The 23,082-nt window shown below is 50.3% G+C and overlaps 1 protein-coding gene across 2 annotated transcripts; it reads right to left on the minus strand.

Moving 5' to 3' along the window:
- Positions 1-194: 194 nt before the first annotated feature.
- Clip3 (CAP-Gly domain containing linker protein 3) lies at positions 195-19,630 on the minus strand. 2 transcript variants are annotated; one of them, XM_045155018.1, is made up of 14 exons: positions 19,474-19,630; positions 18,956-19,135; positions 15,613-15,752; positions 15,432-15,525; positions 15,137-15,298; positions 14,758-14,876; positions 12,858-13,094; positions 6,068-6,203; positions 5,802-5,930; positions 4,365-4,508; positions 4,161-4,284; positions 3,900-3,964; positions 3,079-3,151; positions 195-1,738 (listed from the first exon to the last, which is right to left on the minus strand). In XM_045155018.1, exons 2-14 carry the CDS (start codon positions 19,119-19,121, stop codon positions 1,684-1,686), a joined length of 1,644 nt encoding a protein of 547 aa, XP_045010953.1. In that variant the 5' UTR covers positions 19,122-19,135; positions 19,474-19,630; the 3' UTR covers positions 195-1,683. The 2 variants fall into 2 exon arrangements, with proteins under 2 accessions (XP_045010953.1, XP_004659998.1); XM_004659941.3 differs by having other exon boundaries at positions 18,956-19,247; positions 19,474-19,626.
- Between the last annotated feature and the right edge of the window lie 3,452 nt (positions 19,631-23,082).

The following is a 23,082-nucleotide window of genomic DNA, read 5'->3' on the forward strand; positions in this document are numbered from 1 at the left end:
CCCCGGACCAATGGCTCCTCCCGCGGACCAGCGAGCGCGTCTCCAGCCCCCGACCCCCGCCAACGCCCGCCGCGCCTGCTCAGGGACGGGCTGCGCCTCCCGGCCCTTTCACCCGATGGGAACCAGCATGCCCCCCGTCCTCTCTGCCAGGGTACTGGGCAGGGCAGTAACCCCCAGAAAACCTGACACAGGGAGGCCATAGAAACGTCTTTATTGGAGAGGACAGGAGTCATGCTGAGTCTGGGGACATGCAGTGAAGGGGCAGTCGCGAGCTGTTCTGGGTGGTCAGGGCCCCTGGGCCGCTCTGGACCCACGGGGCCTTCAAGTTCTCCCTCAGGCTGTTGGTCTGGCTGGCCCAAGTGCTGTGAGGTCATTGGGGCCAGTAACTTAGGTTTAGTGTCTTGGACCTGTGACCAGAAGGTAGATTGAAATGGGGGCTCCAAGATTTGGAGTCCCCTTGGGGCCTTCCACGCATTAGAGATGGAAGCTTTGAGATTTGGGAGTTCCCCTGGGATAGGGGTCTTGGAATATGGGGTTTGGGAGATCCGTAGACTAAGGACTTAAGTTCTCTAGTCTGTACCAGCGATGGGACTTTTTTTTGGGGGGGGGCGCTCCTGGTGCCTGGGAATAGAGTTTGAAGTGCCTCAGGAGCCTGGAACGCATTATCTTGACAGCAGGTTCCTCTATCCTGGCCCCAAGGACCCCATTATTAGGGTTTTCTGAGGGCTTGGAATTGGATTTTTAAATTGTTGATTCCCTGGGGATTTAGGGATTGTGTAATTTGGGGGATCTGGGCGTTAGAATCTTGGGGACTTCTAGAGACTGTAGAACTTGGAGACATGGGGTGGAGTTGGGACATATATACTCCGGAGTTTGGACTCCCCAGAGTTCCAGAATGGGGTCTCCAAATTTTGGGATTCCCCCAAAGGGGAAGTCATTTCTTTAAAAATAGAGAATTTTCTGGTAGCCTGGCCAGCACAGGGGCTGTGGGCCATGTGGGGTGGGCTTCATACAAGGCACTGGGGGTTTCTTGAGGGTGCAAAGATAGGAAGACTTGGAGTCCTGTCATTCACACTTACAGGACCATTTTGGTGTCTGTAGATTGGGGGTGACAGTGGGCTGGTTAAGTAGGTCTTGTCTTGAGGGTTAAGAACAAGTGTCTTTGTGAATGGAGGCAGTCTCTGATAGAGGGTCTTCAGTATAAGGGCTTCAAGGTGACCATGGGTCACGACATCTTGAGGGGAGTGATGTTAAATGGAGATAGTTAAATGGAGCTAGTGAAATGGTCTGTAACGGACAGTGTCACCTATGTTTATTTTAAGGAGGATGGATAGGGGCTGTTTGTTCATGGGACTTCTGATCCACTGGTAAATGACTCAAGAATGTCCTGTTATGGAGAGAGTCACCATCACTTGGGTGATGTAGAAATCTGTTCACTGGCAGGGGGTCTGCTCTGAGGGGTGGGAGACAGGAACTAACCTGAAGGTGCTACTCATGGAATCTCCTTCGGGGTGACATGGGGGTCTGTATTTGGGGGAGGGTCTGTTAGTAATGGGACCTCAGTGATTGAAGGCTAATGGGGGTCTCTATTCTGGAGGTATCACTGGGACTCTATCTCAGGGTGACTGGGGGCTCCTTGTGTCAGGAGATGCTAGAGGGGACTCTGTCAGGTAGCCAGGGCCTCTAAGACTGCATCTCCGCCCTCAGCATCCAGGGGAACCAGCAGCAGAAGAGTAATCTGAAAGAGAGAACCGATTCATGTGGCTGAAGATGTGGAGCACCTGGCTTCCTCGCCCTCTCCCCCCAATCTGGAATTCTTTCTCTAGATGTGCCTTCTTAGGTTTGTGTGGTATGTCAAGGTGTCTGAGTCTTTCACCTGTCCCTAAAAGTTGAAGCCACCAGAGGTCAGTGTCAGCCACTCTTAAAGCTTCTGGGCATGCTTACTGGTCAAAACTTTTCCTTTGTTTTGTTTTGTTTTGCACTTAGGTGGCACCCTGGGAGACCATTTGCAGAGGGCAGAGGAGAACCTTCAGTGTTCCCCTCCCACAGTCATCCTTCTGTTTTTCTTTGGAGTCTCTTACTGATTCCAGAGCTTGAAGATTGTTTTGCAAACCCCAGGGATACTCTGGTCTTGGCTCCTCATAGGACTGGGGTTACAAACATGTATAACCATATCCAGCTATTTATGGGGGTGCTGGAGAATCTAATTCAGGCAGTCTCAGGTCCCTCAGGCTCTCATGCATGTGCAGGAAGCACACTTAACCACTGAGTTCTCTCTCCCACCCTTGTTTTATGGACATGTGTCTGTGATATGCATGCATGTGCATGTGTTCATACATGTGTGGCACACTTGTATGTGCATATGTCTGAGTAAATGTGAAGGCCTGAGAACAAACTCAGGTGTTATGGGCCACCCATCTCTCCCTCTTTTTTTGTTTTTTCGAGGTAGGATTTCACTCTAGCCCAGGCTGACCTGGAATTCACTATGTCTCAGGGTGTCCTTGAACTCAAGGCAATCCTCCCACCTGTGCCTCCTGACTGCTGGGATTAAAGGCGTGCGCCACCATGCCTGGCTTGCACCCACCCATCTCTTTTTGAGAGAGGGTCTCTTGTTACACTGGTGCTCACCAATTAGGCTAGACTAGCCTGCAAGCCCCAAGACTCCTCCTGTCTCTGCCTCCTCAGTGCTGGGATTACAGGTGCACATCACCACACGTGGCATGTCACAGGGATTCTGGGGATCAAACTCAGGTCCTTGTGCTTGTAAGCCAACCACTTTTAACAATTGAGCTATCTCCTCCACCCCTTTTCTGTTTTTCACTTTGTTTTTCTTTTGTTTTGTTTTTTAAGTTGCTTTTGTAAAACATGGTCTTACTATACAGCCCAGGCTGGTGTCAAACTCGTGACCCTGCCTCAGCCTCCCAACTGCTGGGAGCACAGCTTCATGCCCAGCTTAGCTTAATTTAGTCTCCATTTCCTGCCCCATCCAGAGCTTTGGACTCCTGTGTCTGATGCCCTTGTGCATGTCTGTCTCTTCCTAACATCCCACACGAGAGGGAACAGGGGTTGGCCACCCACCTGGAGATAGAGTTCTCTGATGCAATGTCCTTTGGGGTCCGGACTGTTGTGAAGGTACGCTTGGGCTGTGTCACTAGAAGGGAGGGCAGGGTTTCAGGTGAGGGGATGATAAATACACTTGTGTCCTCAATACCCACCAAGATTCTATCAATAATCTAACCATGTCTACAGGACCTACCTGGATTTGCTCATTTCTATTTGAACCATGTCAATTCTCACAGGTTGCCCAATAATTACCCATGTTCTCCATTAAACACTACAGTCCCCCCCAACACACACACACACCTGTTTAGCGCCTTGCTATTTTATTTTTGTTAGCTAGGTTTGGAATTTCTTTTTTATTTTTATTTTTTGCAACAGGTTCTCACTACATAGCCTAGGTGACTCTTGAACTCTTGATCCTTCAAACTCAACTCTTTCAGGTTGGGGGTTGTGTTTTTTCATTTTGTTTTTGTTTTGTTTTGTTTTCCCTACTGGAGATAAAACCTAGGGCCTCACAAAGACTAAGCAAGTGCTCTACCGCTGAGCCCCGCCCCCAGCCCCTCACTGTGGATTCTGGACAAGTGCTCTACCTCTGAGCCATGCCCCCAGCCCCTCACTGTGGACTCTAGACAAGTGCTCTACCACTGAGCCACTCTTAGAGCCTTAATTTCTTCATATCCTATAGTTCATAACCTCCTTGGGATCCTGTCTCACATTTTCCTTAGCCTGTGTCCCCAGTTTAATACACAGGATCTCATTAGTACATATATGAAAACCCACATGCCCTTTCCTCCCATTCACAGACCTACACTCCTCCCCAAACCCAGACCCTTACTCACTTGTCACTTGATGCACTTTTTTGGCTCCAACACTGTCCCCAGGAGGATCAGTCGATCCACCAATCCTAGGGAGACACAAACAGAACTCAGAGCCCCAAAAGACCAGGAGCTGAGCTCCAGGGCACCCAGAAGAAGAAGCGAGAGTATGGGATTCAACCACGCTGAACCATGCTGTCCAGCTGGTCCAAGAAGAGAAGACCATCTGAGGGTGGACCAGGGCTGTGGGTGGACCCCTGGGCCAAGGGTCAGAGTGAGGCTCACCTCTGGATGCGAGATGCTGGCGCAAAAACCCCATGCCTTGGAGGACAGGTGAAGTACCGGACACCAAAGACAGAGCCATCATGCTTGCCAGTGGGCTGGTCCAGCTCGATGCCGTACCAGTAACCTGCAGCAGGCCATTGTCAGGGTACATCATTTCCCCGCCTGTCTCCCCACCCCACCCCCGCCAAGTGCCCCCACCCTCACCTGGAGCAAAGTCTGTCTTCCCGAAGAAGCGCACAATGCCTTGCTTCTGGCCAGCCACAAGAACCTGGTCTCCAACCTCTGCTTTGGCACCCTCACGCTGCTGCAGGCTGCCCAGAGAGGGGGAGGATGGAGATTTCTTCTTGCCTGGGGATAGAGGGTAAAGACGTGGGCCAAAGGAAAAACCTGAGGCCAAAGTCAGGAAGCCAGAAACTGTCCTTTGAAATATAGGGAAGGGGTTGAGGTATAGCCCAGGAGAGGTGTTTGCCTTGTACAAAATCCTGGGTGCAATGCCCAGCTTGCAAAGAATAAAAAAATAAAACAGCTGGATGCAGTGGTATATTCCTATAACTCCGTACTTAGGAGACTGAGGTAAGATCACTTGAGTTCAGGAGTTTGAGATCACCCTGAGTAACATGAGATCACATCTCAAAAATGAGTAGATAAGGGCTGGAGAGATTGCTCCGCAGTTAAAAACACTTGTTTGTAAAGCCTGATGGCCTGTTTGGTACTTTGATTCCCCAGTACCTTCATAAAGCCAGTGTAGTGGTTTGATTCAGGTTTCCCCCATGAACTTATGTGTTCTGAATGTTAGTTCCCCAGCTGGTGACAGTTTAGAAATTGGAGCCTTGGGGCTGGACAGATGGCTTAGTGGTTAAAGTGCATGCCTGCAAAGCCAAACGACCGTGGTTCAATTCCCCAGGACCCACATAAACCAGATGCACAAGGTGACACATGCATCTGGAGTTCATTTGCAGTGCCTGGAGGCCCTGGTGTGCCCATTCTTTCTCTCTCTCTCCCCCTCCATCCTTCTTTCTCTCTAATAAAAAACATATTTTTTAAAATTGGAGCCTCCTGGAGGAGCAATATTTTTAAGGGTGGGCTTATGGGTGTTATAACCAGCTTCCCCTTGCCAGGGCTGCTCCTGCTGCTATTTTCCACCTGATGTTGGCCAAGAGGTGGTGTCCAGCCTCTGCTCATGCCACATCTTCCACTGCCATCACGGAGCTCCCCCTCACATCTATAAACCAAAATAAACCCTTTCCTCCCATAAACTGCTTTTGGTTGGGTACTTTCTGCCAGCAACGAGGAGCTAACTTCAACAGTTAGATACACAGAGTGCCACGTACATCCAGAGTTCACCTGCAGTGGTAAGAGGCCATGGCGCACCCCTAAACACACACACACACACAAATTAGTCTTTAAAAGTAGGAGAGGCCTGAGGGGAAGCTAGGCCACAGGAAGCAGGGGTGCACAGGCCCTTACAAAAGCTGGGTGGGGGCAGTGGGAAGCCAAAAGAGCAACTGGTTCCCAGAAGCAGAAATTCAGAGCTTATCCTCTAAGACAGGAACAGAGGAGGAAAGGAATCCAGAAGGTGAGTCACCCACATACTGTCCCCAAGATTGGCTCATCCCAACCCCCTAAGGCTCCTTCCCTGACCTTTGTGTTCCCTTCGGCCTTTGCCAGTGACACGGGAGAAGTCCATACGGGGAGTCCGAGGTGTGGAGGTGACAGAGGAGGGGGGTGCGTCCACGGCCTTGGAGATCTTGGACACAGAAGCAAAGAGACCTGGGGGGGAGAGAGCCTCGGCTTAGTGTTGCCCGAGCCTCTGCCCTGCCTGTGCCCTGCCTCTGCCCAAACTACCTGGGCAGCGGTGGCAGGACTGAGGAGACCCCAACGCGCCCAGTGGCCCCAGAGAAACTGACCTTGCTTGGGAGGGCAGATGAAGTACCGGACACCCCCAACACTGCCGTCGTTCTTGCCCTCGGGTTCGTCAAGCTCCACACCGACCCACTGGCCACTGGCAAACTCAGTGGTCCCACAGAACCGCAGCGTGCCCGTCTGAGGACAGGGAGGACATGCTTGCACAGGGGCCGTGGTGGACCCCTGACATACAGGCATCATGGTACGGTGGATGTGGGCCCTAGGCTCAAACCTCAGCTCTGACATTGCCATTTACTGGCTCTGTGACTAAACCTCTTTATGCCTCAGTTTCCTTATCTGCCAGGTGGAACAAAGATTGTATCCACTTAATGAGACTGTTAGAAAGGCAGGTAGACCACTTACCCAGCATACACAGGTCCTAGGTTCCATTCCCAGCATTATAAGAAAAATAAAGATTGTTATGTAGGGGATGGAGAGATGACATAGCAGTTAAGGTGCTAGCCTGCAAAGCCAAAGGACCCAATTTTGATTCCCAAGGACCCACATAAGCCAGATGCACAAGGTAATGTATGTTTCTGGAGTTCATTTGCAGTAGCTGAAGGCCCTGGAGTGCCTATTCTCTCTATACATCTGCATCTTTCTCTCTTTCAAATAAATAAAATAAAACAATGAATTCATTTTTTTTTAATTTTTTGGTTTATTTTTATTTATTTATTTGAGAGCGACAGACAGAGAACGAGGCAGAGAGAGAGAGAATGGGTGTGCCAGGGCTTCCAGCCACTGCAGACGAATTCCAGATGCATGCGCCCCCTTGTGCATCTGGCTAACGTGGGTCCTGGGGAATCGAGCCTCGAACCGGGGTCCTTAGGCTTACGCTAAGCCATTTCTCCAGCCCCCTCTTTTTTTTTTAATATTTTCTTTGTTCTTTTTTATTTATTTATTTGAGAGCGACAGACACAGAGAAAAAGACAGATAGAGGGACAGAGAGAGAGAATGGGCGCGCCAGGGCTTCCAGCCACTGCAAACGAACTCCAGACGTGTGGGCCCCTTGGGCATCTGGCTAACGTGGGACCTGGGGAACTGAGCCTCGAACCGGGGTCCTTAGGCTTCACAGGCGAGCACTTAACCGCTAAGCCACCTCTCCAGCCCTGAATTCATTTTTTAAAATATTATTATAGGGCTGGAGGGATGACTTAGCAGTTAAGGCATTTGCCTGCAAGGCCAAAGGACCCAGGTTTGAGTCCCCGGGACCCATATAAACCATATGCACATGAGGGCATACATGTCTGGAGTTTGTTTGCAGTGGCTAGAGGCCCTGGCACACCCATTCTCTCACTCTTTCTCTCTCGCTCTTTCTCTGTCAAATAAATAAATATACATATTTTTTTAAAAAGATGTCGTATCTCATACAGTAAATAGCCACTAGTCACAAATGACAATTTAAACCAAAAGTTGATGCATGACGCTCACGCCTATAATCCCAACCAACATTCACGAGGCTGTGGCAGGACGGCAGCGAGCCTGGGCTACACAGTGAAGTTCAGGTCAACCAAGACTACTGAGGCCCAGTCTTAATCCTAACCTGGGTGGCATGGTGGTGCACACCTTTAATCCAAGCACTTGAGAGGCAGAGGTAGGAGGATTGCTATGAGTTTGAGGCCAGCATGAGACTATGTAGTGAATTCCAGGTCAGCCTGAGCTAAAAGTGGGACACTACCTCAAAAAAAAATGTGTCTCCAAAACCATCATAATAGGAGGAAAAGATCATGACATCAAAATAAAAGAGAGACTGATTGAGAGGGGAAGGGGATATGATGGAGAATGGAGTTTCAAAGGGGAAAGTGGGGGAGGGAGGGCATTACCATGGGATGTTTACAATAATGGAAATTGTTAATTAAAAAAATGTGTTCTATGTCTGGAGAGAGAGTTCAGTGGTTAAAGGCATTTGCTTGTAAAGCCTGCTGGACCAGGGTTCAATTCCCCAGTACCCACATAAAGCCAGATGCATAAAGTGATGCACACATCTGAAGTTTACAGCAGCAAGAGGCTCTGGCGCACCCATTTATAGTTGCATGCTCTCTTTCTCTCTGTCTTACCTGCAAAGCCTAACAACCCAGGTTTGACTCCCCAGTACCCAAGTAAAAGCCATATGCACAAAGTGGCACATGTACCTGGAGTTTGTTTGCAGTGGCCAGAGGGCCTAGCACACCCATTCTCCCCCCCTCCGCTCTCTTTCTCTCAAATATATAAAAATAAAAGATATTGTTAAAAAATTCGGGGGGGGGGGGCGACTGGAGAGATGGTTTAGCAGTTAAGGCATCTGTCTACAAAGCCAAAGGATACCGGTTCGATTCCCCAGGATCCACATAAGCCAGATACACAAGGGGGAGCATGTGTCTGGAATTTGTTTGCCATGGCTGGAGGCCCTAACATGCCCATTCTCTCTCTCTCTGCCTCTTCGTCTCTCTCAAATAAATAAAATATATTTTTAAAAAAATGTATTATGTAGTCTTCAGGTGGCCTTAAACTCATGGCAGTCCTCCTACCTCTGCCTCTTAAGTGCTAGGATTAAAGACATGTGCCACCATGCCGGCCTTAAAAATTATTTTTACAAGCCGGGTGTGGTGGTGCACACCTTTAATCCCAGCACCTGGGAGGCAGAGGTAGGTAGATCACCGTGAGTTTGAGGCCATGCTGAGACTACATAGTGAGTTCCAGGTCAGCCTAAACTGGAGTGAGACCCTACCTCAAAAAACAAAAACAAGGGCTGGAGAGATGGCTTAGCTGTTAGGTGCTTGCCTGTCAAGCCTAAGGACCCTGGTTTGAGGCTCAACTCCCCAGGACCCACGTTAGCCAGATGCACAAGGGGCGCACGCGTCTGGAGTTCGCTTGCAGTGGCTGGAGGCCCTGGTGCGCCCATTCTCTCTCTCTCTGTCTGTCTGCCTCTTTCTCTCTCTGTCTTTTGCTCTCAAATAAATAAATAAACAACAACAAAAAAATTTTTAAAAACTCCCCCCTTCTCCATATATATGTTTGTGTGTGTGTGTGTGTGTGTGTGTGTGTGTGTGTGTGTTTTAATGTGTTCTTGGGCTACAGAGATAGCTTAGCAGTTAAAGCACCTTCCTGCAAAGACTAAGGACCATGGTTTGATTCCCCAGAACCCATGTAAGCCAGATTCACATGGTGGTATATGGATCTGGAGTTGATTTGCAGTAGCTAGAGGTCCTGGTGCACCCATATTCATTCATTCTCTCACTCCCTCACTTTCCCACTCTTAAATAAATAAATAAGTAAATTAATTAAATAAATAAATCTTTAAAAACATGTCCTTGAGTGTCCAGTATGGTGACACATGTCTTTAATCCCAGCACTTGGGAGGCAGAGGGAGAAGGATCACTGTGAGTTCAAGGCCAGTCTGACATTACATAATGAATTCTGTGTCAGCCTGGACTAGAGCAAGACCCTATCTCAAAAAAAAATAAAACAAAAAACTGTGTACTAGAGCTGGGAAGACAGCTGTAAGTCAAGTGCTTGCCTTGCAAACATGAGGACCTGAGTCTGATCGTTAAAACCCATGTACAATAACGGGCATGGCAGCATGCACTTGTAATCCCAATACTAACAGCTAGATAGATCAATGAGGCTTCCTGCCTAATTAGTAAGCTCCACTCCAATGATGGACTCTGTCACAGTGATGTTCAGCACCTGAGGAACAGCACTCCAGGTTATCCTCTGACCTCCACACATGAACCCACACATACAAAATGTGCCACCCCAACTCAGCATGGCGGTGCAGTGCACATTTGTAATCTGAAGTTCAACTCCCCAGTACCCATATATAGGCAGATGCACAAAGTGGTGCATACATCTGGAGTTCATTTGCCATAGCAAGAAGTCTTTGTCCTGGTGTGCCCATTCTCTTTCTCTCTTCCCCCCTCCCCCTTCCTTCCTCCTTCAAATAAATAAATAAAAACATTTTATTTTAATTGTCCTCTGGGGGCTGGAGAGATGGCTCAGTGGTTAAGGCACTTACCTGCAAAGCCTAATGACCTGGGTTCGATCCCCCAGTACCCACGTAAAGCCAGATGCACAAGGCGACACATGTGTCTGGGTTCACTTGCAGTGGCTAGGGGCCCTAGCATGCCCATTCTCTTTCTCTCTATCTGCCTCTTTCTATCAAATAAAACAAAATAGAATAAAATAAATTGTCCCCTGGGTTTGACTGGATCATATACTAAAAGCTCTCTCTATATGGTACATACTGAACTCATGATCAGGAAAGGAAATGTGACTTGTATGGTTTCTCACTATCCAAGAAACAAAATAAAATTTCCTCCTGGTGGCCTGCAGGTGGGCCTAGTATGATTCAGTCCCCTTTGACCTCTCCACCTTCTTCCTTTCTCCATAACTCCTCTCCTGTAGCACTGCTCTGTCCCATCCCTGGATCTTCATACCTGCTGTCTATGTCCTTGCAAGGTGAGCTCCTTTTCCTCAGTTTGGACATCACCTCCTCAGGGAAGCTTTCTGAACATCTCAGTGCACACCGCCCTGCCTCTAGCCAGGGATGGTTTCCTAAACTCAGGCACTGAATGCTTTCCACAGCCCTTGCTGCCATCGGAAATGATCTCAGCCAGAGCAGCCCCTGACTGTCCCTCCCTCGTTACGCAGAGCTCCATGGGAGTAGAGCTGGAGCTCTTGTTATCCCATGAACACACTGGACCTGCACAGAGCATGAGGGACACCAGGTCAGTAAAGGAAAGCTGGGACGCCTACATAACAAAGATTCCTCTCTACCCCATCCTTGGAAACCAAGAACAAGCTATGGTGCCAAAGTCAGACTTTGGGGTCAAAGCTCCCCTACCCTTTCCATCTGTTTGCCTTCCTCGAGGTACTTACTCTCACCTTCTCTTCTCCTAGGCTACACCCACGAGCCTTTGAGCCTGTACTGGCTCAGTAAAGTCCCGACAATGCTTAGGGTGGAGGTGAATCACCAAAGGTGGCCACAGGAACCCCAGGGGAGCCTCAGGTTGAAGAGCCATACTGATTACTATTTCAGCCACAACTATGCTGAGCTGTCACTGTTATGCGCTGGGTCTGTCAATCCCCAGGACCTACATAAAGCCAGATGCACAAAGTCTGCATTGTGTTTATAGTGGCAAGAGGGCCTGGAGTTCCCATCCTCTCTCACAAGCTCTCTCAATCTCTTTTAAATAAATAATTTTTTTTTCCAGGTAGGGTCTCATTCTAGCCCAGACTGACCTGGAACTATGTAGTCTCAGGCTAATCTTGAATTCACAGCGATCCTCCTACCTCTGCCTCCCAAGTGCTGGGACAAAAGGCATGTGCCACCACATCCAGCTTAAATAAATATTGTGTGTGTGTGTGTGTATTTTCTTTTAAGAGAGAGTGTGAGAGAGAATGGTGCACCAGGGCCTAAGCCACTGAAATCAAACTCTAGACGCTCGTGCCACCTAGTGTGCATGTGCAACCTCGTGACTGTGTCACTTCTGTGCATCTGACTTACGTGGAATCTGGAGAGAGATCAAACATGGGTCCTTAGGCTTTGCAGGCAAGTGCCTTAACCGTTAAGCCATCTATCTCTCCAGTCCATATTTTAAAATTTTATTTATTTATTGGAGAGAGAGAGGGGGGCAGATATATAGAGAAAAAAATGGGTGTGAGTGCCAGGACCTCTGAACACTGCAAATAAACTCCAGATGCATGTACCACCATGTGCATCTGGCTTTATATGGGTACTGGGGAATTTAACCTGGGTCCTTAGGCTTTGCAGGCAAGTGCCTTTACCGCTAAACCATCTCTCCATTCCTCAAAGTTCTTTTTAACCAGAAGGCAGAGGTAGGAGGATCGCCATGAGTTCGAGGCCACCCTGAGACTACATAGTGAATTCCAGGTCAGCCTGAACTAGAGTGAGACCCTACCTCCAAAAAAAAAAATTTACTTAATGGAGACTGTAGAGATGGTACCCACATAAACCAGATGCACATGGTGGCACATGAGTCTGAAGTTCATTTGCAATGGCTAGATGTCCTGGTATGCCCCTATTCTTGCTCTCTCTCAACCAAATAAAAATATTTTTCTAGGGCTGGAGAGATGGCTTAGCGGTTAAGCGCTTGCCTGTGAAGCCTAAGGACCCCAGTTCGAGGCTTGGTTCCCCAGGTCCCACCGTTAGCCAGATGCACAAGGGGGCGCACGTGTCTGGAGTTCGTTTGCAGAGGCTGGAAGCCCTGGCGTGCCCATTCTCTCTCTCTCCCTCTATCTGTCTTTCTCTGTGTCTGTCGCTCTCAAATAAATAAATAAAAATTTTTTAAAAAAACCATTTTTCTAGAGAGATTGCTTAGTGGCTAAGGCACTTGGCTATAAAGTCTGAGGAACTAGGTTCAATTCTCCAGTACCCATATAAGCCAAATGCACAAGGCGGCACATGTGTCTGGAATTTGTTTGCAGTGGCTGGAGGCCCTGGTGCACCCATTCTTTCTCTCTCAAATAAATAAATAAACAAACAAATAAAAATTTTATGCTGGGCATGGTGGTGGATGCTTTTAATCCCAACACTCAGGAGGGAGAGTGTGAGTTCAAGGCCACCCTGAGACAACACTGTGAATTCCAGGTCAGCCTGGGCTAGAAAGCAAGACTTTACCTCGAAAAATAAAATAAAATAAATTTAAAGAAAATTACTTTGAGATGAAATGAAGTACTATGAAAATGACTAGGAAGTAGGCAAAGGAGACAGTCTGTATGCAGTCCAGGCATCCAGATCCCAGGCATGAGGGAGCTGAGTCTTTCCCCTCCATCCACACCCTAGCTCCTGACCTTCTGGCCATCCAGCAGCACACGGTCTCCCAGGCGCAGGCCCAGTGCACTCAGCATGAGATTTCCCGGGACGTTGTCATAGTTGGGTAACGTGACCTTGGGAAGGGCACAAGACAGTGGCACAGCCTCCTCCAACAGCGTGCGAAGCTCTTTGGCCACCAGCGCTGCCTCTGCTTTGTCAAGGGACATGTCCATAGGGTCTGGAACCACCTCTGCTGGCACCTGTCCCTTGCGATTCTGTGGTCAGAGGGAAGAAAAGGAATGCTCAGTGGGACCAGCCACACCCTCACGGACATCATGCCCCACGCCTCCAGTCTGGGTGGAGCAGGAATGAGAATGGCTCACACCTTGGGCCAATCTGGGAATAAAAAAGGATAGAGGTGAGCTGGAAAGATAGGTCAGTGGTTAAAGGTGCTTGCTTGCAAAGCCTGCTAGTCAGGGTCCAATTCCCCAGTATCCACATAAAGCCAGATGCACAAAGTAGGCATGTATCTGGAGTTCATTTGCAGTGGCGTGCCCCCTCTTTCCTTGTAAAATAAATAAATAAAATATTTCAGGGTCCAGAGGGATTGCTTAGTGATTAAGGCACCAGCCTGTAAAGATAAAGGACCCAGGTTCAATTTCCCAGGACCCATGTAAGCCAGATGCACAAGGTAGCGCATGCTTCTAGAATTTGTTTTCAGCGGCTAAAGGTCCTGGTGTGCCCATTCTCTCTGTGTCTCTCTGCCTCTCTCTCCCTATTTATCTTTCTCTCTCTCTCAAAAATAAATTATTAAAATTTTTTTAATATTTCAAAGAAAGGACAAGGGGGCTGGAAAGATGTCTCAGTGGTTAAAGGGACTTGTGCCTGGTGTGATGGTGCATGACTTTAATTCCAGCACTTGAAAGGCAGAGGCTGTGAGTCTGAAGCCAGCCTGGGACTACAGAGTAAGATCCAGGTCAGCCTGAGCTAGAATGGATCTTACCTGGAATAAAACAAAACAAACAGAAAGACACTTGCTTGCAAAAGCCGAGCAGCCTGAATTCGATTCCCTTGTACCCACATAAAGCCAGATGCACAAAGTGGTACAAGTGTCTGCAGTTTGTATGCAGTGGCAAGTGGCCCTGGTATACCCATACCTACTTACTTTCTTCCTCTCTCTCTCTCTGCAAATAAACAAATGCTTTTTATTATTTATTTATTTTGAGATGGTTAGCCTAGGCTGACCAAGAATTCACCATGTAGTCTCAGGGTGGCCCTGAATTCATGTTGATCCTACTACCTCTGCCTCCTGAGTGCTGGGATTAAAGGTATGCACCACCATGCCCGGCTAAACACTTTTAAAAAATTATATTTACTTATGAGACAGAGAGCGAGCGAGCACATGCACGGCAGGGTCTCTAGCCACTACAAGGGAACTCCAGACATATGTGCCACCATGTACATCTGGTTTATGTGGGTTCTGGAGAATCAAACCTGGGTCCTTAGGCTTTGAAGGCATGTGCCTTAACCACTAAGCCATCTCTCTAGCTCTGCTTTTTTTTTTTTTTTTTTTTTTTAAGAAAAAGAAAGATTGGGATATTAAGACACAGACAAAATGGAAATCTACCCTTTGAATCTGGGTTAGGATGTGTTAGAGCCTTGATTTTGATGCTGGGGTGGAACCAGTCAGAGAATGAGGTCACCCCTCCATGCTATAGGTCGTGCCCTTAGGAAGGTTGTGTCTTCAGAGATCTCCCTGACTTACTTTCTCCATTGCAAAACAGGGCTTATAAAAGACTCAACCTGCCATATAATGTGGATATCAACTATGATTTCATGTGTTGAATGTGCAGAGGATTTTGAAACATTTCAGAAGTGGTCTTGGGCCTGCTGAAGGGAAGTGACTGGCGCATGGGAGTCGGTAAGAGGTGACATTACCCTGAGCGCTGGGTTGGCGCCATGCTCCAGTAAACATTTGGCTGCGCCCAGGCATAGGTTCGAGGCTGCGATGTGCAGGGCTGAGCCATGGTTGAAGTCACTGCAGGTGGAGTTCACCACTGCGAAGTGGGCGGGTGAAGAAGGGTGAATGAGAGACCTAGTTCCAGCAAGCCCCGCCTCTTACCGCTAGGCCCTCTGCCCACCCTGTGCCTCCATCGCATGCCATGCCTCCCGTGCCCAGATCCCCACTGTCACCTCAGATCCCCGTCCCTTCACGTCTCCTCCTCCTACCTCTCTCCCGCCCAGGCCCCGCCCCCTCCCTGCCGGCCCCGCCCCTCCGCCCAGGCCCCGCCCCTCCGCCCAGGCCCCGCCTCCTCACCGCGGGGCCGCGCGCCCTTCAGCAGCACGCGCACCAGGTCGGGCACGTCGAAGTAGGCGGCGTAGTGGAGCGCGTTCATGTTGGTCCAGCGGCTGCGCAGGGTCACGTCTGCGCCCAGGGCCAGCAGCTGCTGCGAGAGGCGCACGGCCGCGGCCGGGTCCCCTGCGAAAAGAGCCGGGCTCAGCCGGGAAGCGCTCCCTCCGCGGGGCACCTCAGGGCTTCACACTGGGATCCAGATGGGGTCTGGGTGGTTTTGAGGGTGTCAGGGTGGGCGAGCTTGGGCTCGGACCCTCACCGACTCCGTGGGCCCCAGCCTTGCACGCATAATGGAGCAGTGTCATGTCGGTGAGCCCATCGCGATCGTTCACATGGCAGCCTCTGCGCAGAATCTGCGAGGAGCAGAGGACCGAACGAGTTACCCAAACACTTGGGCACATCCCCTCCTTCCCTTCTCCCACTTCTCTAAGTGTTCCTACCTCATTGCCGATGACGTCTATCTTGTGCTGGACTTGGGGCACCCACTGACGTACGATAGCAAATAGCTCTGGGATGGTGGTCTGCGGATCAAACAGAATCTCCTGGCACGCAGGGTCATTGGGGTCGAAGAAGGTGAAAGCTAGGGTGAGGAGAGGTCCGAAGTCACTACTGGCAAACTGACCGCACTTTCCATCCTGAGCCTCAGCCTAGCCTTCAAAAGCCTCTAAAGCAGGGTTTTAAACTGTTGGAAACCAGCCACTGTCAATCCTCGGGGCGTTTTCTGTGTCTGTGTGTCCAACAGAAAATCAGGAAGGTTCACAATTAGCTAATTAAATGATTAAATATACAGATAGGCAGCGTCTTCAGAAATTAAAACAAGATGACGACCAGAAGTGTGGCACCTTCCAGGCTGCATGCTCATGGGTGACGCTAAGGCTCTGGTCCCCAGGTGCCCTGTCAGTGTGGACACAGTGAAGAGTGTGCAAACACACACTTGAAATCCTGAGGCAGGAAGATTAGGTGTTTGAGGCCAACCTGGACTAAAATAGAAAGCTTCACACCGTCCTAACCTATACAGCAACACCTTATCTCCAAAATTTAAACACTGGGAATGGAGCTCAGTGGTTGAAAACTTGCTTAGCATGCACAAAGCCCTGAATTCGATCCCCAACACCACATAAAAACACACATTAAAAATATGGCCTCCTGGAGCCAGGCGTGATGGCGCATGCCTTTAATCCCAGCACTAGGGAAGCAGAGGTAGGAGGATTGCCATGGGTTTGAGGCCACCCTGAGACTACATAGTGAATTCCAGGTCAACCTGGACTACAGCGAGACCCTGCCTTGAAAAAACAAAAAGAAAAAAGAAAACTCAGATCTTTCCAATATTGTGCAGCCACATAAGATGTATCCATGAATGAGCAGGCTCCAGCCTGTGGCCAACCAGGGTCCTACCCAGAAGGACTTCTTTTTTGTTTGTCTGTCTGTCTGTCTGTTTCGAAGTAGGGCATCTCTCTAGCCCAGGCTGACCTGGAAATCACTATGTAGTCTCAGGCTGGCCTTGAACTCACAGGGATCCTCCTACCTCTGACTCCCAAGTGCTAGGATTAAGGCGTGCCACCATGCCTGGCTCACCCAGAGGTACTTCTGTCTCCTTGCATTAGATGCTGGTAAGTGTTGCTCTCTGTGGCAACATCAGCACCCAGCAGGAGCCTGACACGTGGCAGGAACTCTGTGTGCTGAATGAATGAGTAAATGAAGATCAGGTCCTGCACAGCCCCGGGGAAGCGCCACATGGATGGTGAATCAGGAGTCCTTCCGCATTCACTCACAGCACAGCCTGTTTTGGCTCAGAACCCTGCTCTGGCTCCCATCCTACTCAGAGTCCTGTCCAAAGTCCTCCTCACAAGCACAACGCACTGCAGAATTAGGCTTCCCTGGCTTCTCTTCCCTCTCCCTTAGTCCCCTCCAGAAGCACTGGCCTCCTCCTGTCCTCCAGGGTGCAGGGCAAATTCCTGTCTCTTTGCACTTGCTGTTTTCCCAGGCAGGCAAAGGGCTTTGCAAGTGTTTGCAAAGCTTCCCCACACCCCAACTCTAACTCCACCCCTCTGCCCTTCTGCATCTGTGACTTTAGTTGTCTTTTCAAACCACCAATCACCACTTAACACAATGCTTTCCTGGCTCCGCTATTTCTACCACCCCCTCCACACACACACACCCTGGAGATGGGGTTTCAGTCTTGACTATGGTTAGTGGGCTGTAGCACACCAAGCCATACCCCCAGGCCTTCTCTCCCCTCTTTTGTTCTTTATTTCCCATTCTCACTTGTCACCCTCACTGGGATGTTTCCAGTCTTCCTTGTCTACTTCTCTGTCCCCGCAGCTCAGTGTGCCCATGGATACCTGCCACAGACAGCACCAGCATTCAGTGGGGCCAATGCAGCCAACGCACGGCTGCTAAATTAACTTCCAAACTAACAAACGAATACACCTTTGGCTTTCTCTCTGGCCTAGACCACACTCCAGATTTCTTGTTCTATAAGCAGGATTCCTCAGAGGACCCAACATAGACTCTGTGATTTCCCACAGGGCCTATCAGATCCAGCTGAATTTCCAAAAGAGGTTTTCCAGTTTCCTGGGATGGACTACCACACACATATCCTTGGCACTCAGATCATACTGTTTTTCTATCAGACTAAAATGAATTTGCCTCTCAGATCCACTCCTGGTGGGTGATATACCCACAGATGTCATACCTCCTGCCGCACCCTGACGATGCCAACTCCCTGAACCTAGTACCTAGTTTCTGCCAGGCACTAGCTGCTAGGAATTCTCAGCCAATCTCATCTAGAACCTCTCCCGTCTCTCCTGTACTCAACCCTGGCTGGGCTCCATGTCTCTCTAACCAGAAGCCAGAGGGAGCTTTTAAGATTGTCAATCAAACCTTCCACACCTCTCCTTTTATATTACCCCAACACACACACACACACACACACACACACACACACACACACACATCACTCTGCTCTCCCTCTCACACTTAGAATATATATGTCTCAGAGTAGCCTGTACGTCCCTTTCAGATCGGCCCGTGCCAATCTTTCACCTCAAATCTGATCACTCTAAATGCAGCTCTAAGGTCTTTCCATTTCAAGCTGCCCCAGGGCCTCTACTTGCTACTCTGCGCCTAGAACTCTTTTTCCGCTTCTCCTATGGCTGCTTACTCTTCAAGCTTTGGGGCTTAGCCCAAAATGTACCTCATCAGAAAGACACGCCCCAACTACTTAAGTCTCATGCAGAAAGTCATTATCTATTATATCCCCACCTTTTATTTCTTTCACAGTATTCGCTCAGTGCCATTCCTTCTTCTCCCAGCCCTGCCCTATCCTAGGGTATTCCCTGATGTCACTTCCTAAGGAAACCTTGTCTTTAGCCCTTGCAGCATTCTGCTCTTGATAGCCACAGCCTTCTTCATGTCCTGTAATTACATATTTATACTTATGTGTGTGGCTGAAACTGAGGCCTGTGAGCTCTCTCACAGCAAAGCCTGGGACAGCCTTACTCTGGGCTCTGGCCTCAGTTCCTAGCATAAAACTAGGTCCATATTGGCTTCCAAAACCATGTTTGTTGACTGAGTAAAAGACTGAATGATGTGTCATAAATCCAAGACTAGAATTATTCTAATTCCATTCTCCAGTGAGCGGATGAAATTAATGGAGGTCTAAAGGTCTCTGCAGCTAAAACTCCCGTGGAGCACCTTTGGCAACCCCCCACCATCACACCAGCAGGGGTCAGACCCAGTGCAAGGGTCCAGGCTGGGTCCCAGAATGGGGGCAGTGGTTACCGTAGTCCTTGGGGAGGGGAGCAGGCGCGGAGGGGTGTACAACGGGCTTCTGCCGGCGCTCCTGGGTGGGGCTGGGGGCTTCAGGAACTGGCTCATCCTCTTCCTCCTCTTCTTCCTCCTCCCCTCGGGGCGGAGGGGCCATCGGGGCAGGATCTGTCTTAGTCATGGTCTTCAGTGGCCCTGGGGGGCGGGCGGGTACAGAGTTGGGGGGCGGCAGGTAGGCAAATGCTGGAAACAGATGTCAGCTAGACGGGGAGCCTCCTCCCAGACGCTTCCAGGGTCCGCAGGTGGCCTGCGTGTAACCAGCTCTAGATGTTGGGCAACCTCAGGGACTCCCCGTTACCCAACGGAGGACCTCGGGATGTACGCCCAGAGCCAGCCACCTCCCCCAGGCCCAGCCCCCCATTCTTCTCCTCCCGCGCCAGGCCCCTGGGTCTGGGCCGCCCCCTCCTGGGGTTTGTTTATCTGGGGATGCAGGATGCTTCGCCCCTCCCCTTCTCTCGGGCCTCCCATCTTACCTCGGGTGGTGGTGGTGCGAGATGGAGAGCAAGGCTGGGGCTGAGACCGCGGGAGTAATGGGGTGTCGGTGTCTGGGGAGGCGACGGGGGGGGAAGAGAGGGAGACAGAGAAGGGGACGAGGCCCAAGCGCCGGAGGGGGGATGGGAGTGGAGAAGGAGGGGCGCGGGCGGCGCATGCGCCGTAGCAAGGCGCGGGTGGGGGGGGGGGAGAAGATGTTGGGAGGCGGGGCTCGTGGATGGAGACGCTGGAAGAGATAAGACCCCAGAGGCCTACACAGGGAGGAGACGGTCATCCAGGAAGGATGTGAGAGGCACCAAGGCTGAAGGGAGATGAAGTAGAGACCAGGACAAAAAAGATGGGGGATAGTGCAGGTGTTTTAATCCATCCAGCAAATCAGGCCTATCGGGCCGTGGTGCCGGCGCGGTGGTGGTGGGCGGATCCGCTCTCTGGGACCCCCAGCCCTGACCTCTTCTTCAGGCGCGTCCCACAAGAGGTCCCAGAGGGATGATTGTGATCCTCAACTTCGCCCTTATCCTCACCTAGCACTTACTTAGGACCAGAGAGATTAATAAACAGCTGGCTCATGGGAACAGCAAGAGGTTAAAGTTGAGACCAAACATCGTCACCGGGCCCCGTGGCTGCAGCAGTGTAGAGGGACAGATCTGCTGATGGATGCTGGGTGCCCACTGGGAGCTTCTCTCGCTCCCTGGAAAGCCCTCCGGAACCAGCTCAGGGTCGTCCCAACCTCCATATAGGCTGGAGGAGCCCTGCTCTCTCCAGACCTCCCGGCCTGGGACGACCGCCTCCCACCTTCCTTCCTCCATCGTGGCGATAATTACAGAAGTTCATCCACCTCTCCCCCGGCCTTCACCCGGGTCCCTGTTTCACCCTTGCACACCCGGACTACAAGCAGCTCTGCAGTCCTTTCTGCTCCCCACCCCACCTGAGTTGGCTCCCTACACATGGGCACATACTGGCCTCGTCACCCGCTGGCGCCAACTGAACCTGTTTCCAGGGCCTGAATGACCAGTGGGAAGAACTGAGCTGTGACCAAGGGTGAGTCAACAGAACCAGGGGACTCCAAGCGATTTCTTCTGCACAGGAGCCCAGAGACAACAGCCTGCAGAACTGTTATTAACAGCTCTGTGCAGTTGGAGAGATGGCTTAGGGGTGAAGCCTAAGGACCGTGGTTCGATTCTCCAGGTCCCACGTTAGCCAGATGCACATGGTGGCACATGCATCTGGAGTTCGTTTGCAGTGGCTGGAGGCCCATTCTCGCTTGCTTACTCTCGCTCTCTCTTTCTCTCCCCCTCCCTCTGTCTCTAATTAATAAATAAATAAAAGAAAAATCTTTAAAAAAAATAAGAACAGCTCTCCACGGTTCCGTAGAAGTTTATGCAGATAGTGGCTTAAACAAAACAAAGTACAGAGCAACTCCCTGTCTCAGGAGCAGGAGGCCTTCTGGCTGGCTTGGAGCTATAGATGAATATTAGACTTCCTGACAACAGAACAGACATCACAAACTCTGTTCCCAGCATTTTGGGATGAGCACAGAGGTCCTTATTCCCAAAACATGGTGTCAGCAGAATCACAAAGTGCTCTGCAAACAGAAAGCTTTTACTAGGACGGGCTACAAGACCCCTGCACACAGGACCCTCTTATCATCAGTCACACCAGGGCCCTCCCTGACTCAGGAGGTGCTGGTTCACATCACTCCAGGCCTTGTGGTGCAGGCATAGCCCTCAGGAGGATAAGCAGGAGGACCCTACCTTGATCCTGCCACCCCACCAAAATAAAAGCCACTCTTGTGAGCCGTAGCCCATAGACCTGATGTGAACTTGTTGCTCTCCAATCCCACCTCCTGTCACTTCCCCCTTTGCTCACTCCACTCTGGCCATATCTGCCTCCTTATTGTTCCTCCTGCCTAGAGACTTTCCTCCAGATACTTTCCTGGTTCCCTCCTTCCCCTCTCAATATTTTACCCCTGGGAGTCTTCTAAAGGGCACTTCCTTTGTTCTAACATTGCACTCCCACCTCATCATTGGTTTTCTTCAGAGCAGAATGGCCTTTTATACCCTAATGTCATGGCCTCTGCAGGGCAGTCCTTTGGGTGGGCTCCCTCTTTCCATCCAGGTGCCAGCGACCCTCCTCCTGACAGTCTTCAGAGCACTTACCCCAGCCTGCAGTGGCCTGGGTTGTTCATTTGCCAGCTCACTGTCTCCACAAGCAGACAAGAGCATGAGGACAGGGACGCTTTGTGGCTCTGCTCTCCGCCCTGTCTTCAACCTCACAGAGGCTTGGCACGTTAGGTGCAGGGCAACCGCCAGGGGCTTCTTAGAACCAGGCACAACACTCCTAGAACAAAGGATCCTTGTTCTGCTCTGAGACTGCTTCCTCACTGCAGTGGTTTGAGCTGGGGGTAGAAGGGGCTGGGCACCCAGGGGAATAAGGGTGAGAGGGGACTTGGGCCAGATCACATGTAAGATTCAAGGGGTTCCAAGGAGTGAGGAGTGGATCCCAGGTGCTGGGGAGGGGCACCACTCCTCCCCAGACATGGACGATAGGGCCCAACCAGCGCCAAGCAGGATGATGGCTCTTCTGTCTTCTATCTCCACCCTCCACACTGTCAGTCTGACTCTTATATGCTGGGTGTCCAGGTTTGGGCTTGGCATCCAGGGTGGCAGGTGCAGGGCCTTGGGCAAGGACCACAGCTATGTCAGGTCCTCCCCAGATGATGGTGAAAGCTTGTAATTCCTCAGGTCTTGTCATCTAAGCATGCAGTACTAGAGATGTGAACACAGAGCAAGCAAACAGGGGCAGATAGATATGACAAGGAACAGGTGAAGAGTTAATAGCCTTCCCTGAAAACGGAAGGGAAGTAAAGAGTTATTAACTATCCCTAATGCTTGCGGGCAATAAAGAAGTTTGGCACCTTTCCTGATTGATGCACTCCTCTTAGCCTAGATGGCCTTGAAGGACCAGAGGCCATCTGAGTAGAGTATCCTCCCTTAGACATTCCTGGCTGAAGAAGCCTATTCTGAGCAAGGACACAAACAGCTACAATATTCTTACCAAGTGCACCTGGTCCAGTCTGTTTTTCTTAGGGTCCTCCTTATAAACTTTCCCCACAGCCTGGCTCAGTGCTTCAGCCTTTATTCTGTGGGAAAGCTGAGGCCCCTTGCTGTTTTCTCTCAATGAAACAGTCTTGTCTGTAGAGATCAAATCTGGTGTTCTCTTTTGCTTTTCTCTTACATTTTCCTTACAACAGGGAGGCCAAGGGAGTCAGGAATGAGAGAAAGATGTGAATGGAGGGATGGCTTAGTGGCTAAGGCATTTGTCTGCAAAGCCAAAGGACCCAGGTTCAATTTCCCAGGACCCACGTTAGCCAGATGCACAAGGGAGTTTGTTTGCAATGGCTGGAGACCCTGGCATGCCCATTCTCTCCCGACCCCCCTCTTTCTTTGTCAAATAAATAAAAATGAAATTTTTCCAGGCATGTTGGCACACACCTTTAATCCCAACACCGGGAGGCAGAGGTAGGAGGATTGCCATGAGTTCGAGGCCACCCTGAGACTCCATAGTGAATTTCCAGGTCAGCCTGGGCTAGA

Source organism: Jaculus jaculus, chromosome 7 (assembly GCF_020740685.1).
Source record: "Jaculus jaculus isolate mJacJac1 chromosome 7, mJacJac1.mat.Y.cur, whole genome shotgun sequence".
Classification (NCBI taxonomy): Eukaryota; Metazoa; Chordata; class Mammalia; order Rodentia; family Dipodidae; genus Jaculus; species Jaculus jaculus.

Excerpts from the sequence above, each read along its gene's own strand:
- Clip3 (XM_045155018.1), bottom strand. The coding sequence starts at position 19,121 with ATGACTAAGACAGATCCTGCCCCGATGGCCCCTCCGCCCCGAGGGGAG. Across the intron at positions 14,877-15,136 it reads GAAGGGCGCGCGGCCCCGCG|TGGTGAACTCCACCTGCAGT; the intron begins GTGAGGAGGCGG and ends CCCACTTCGCAG. Across the intron at positions 13,095-14,757 it reads GCGCCAACCCAGCGCTCAGG|AATCGCAAGGGACAGGTGCC; the intron begins GTAATGTCACCT and ends CTCTGACCACAG.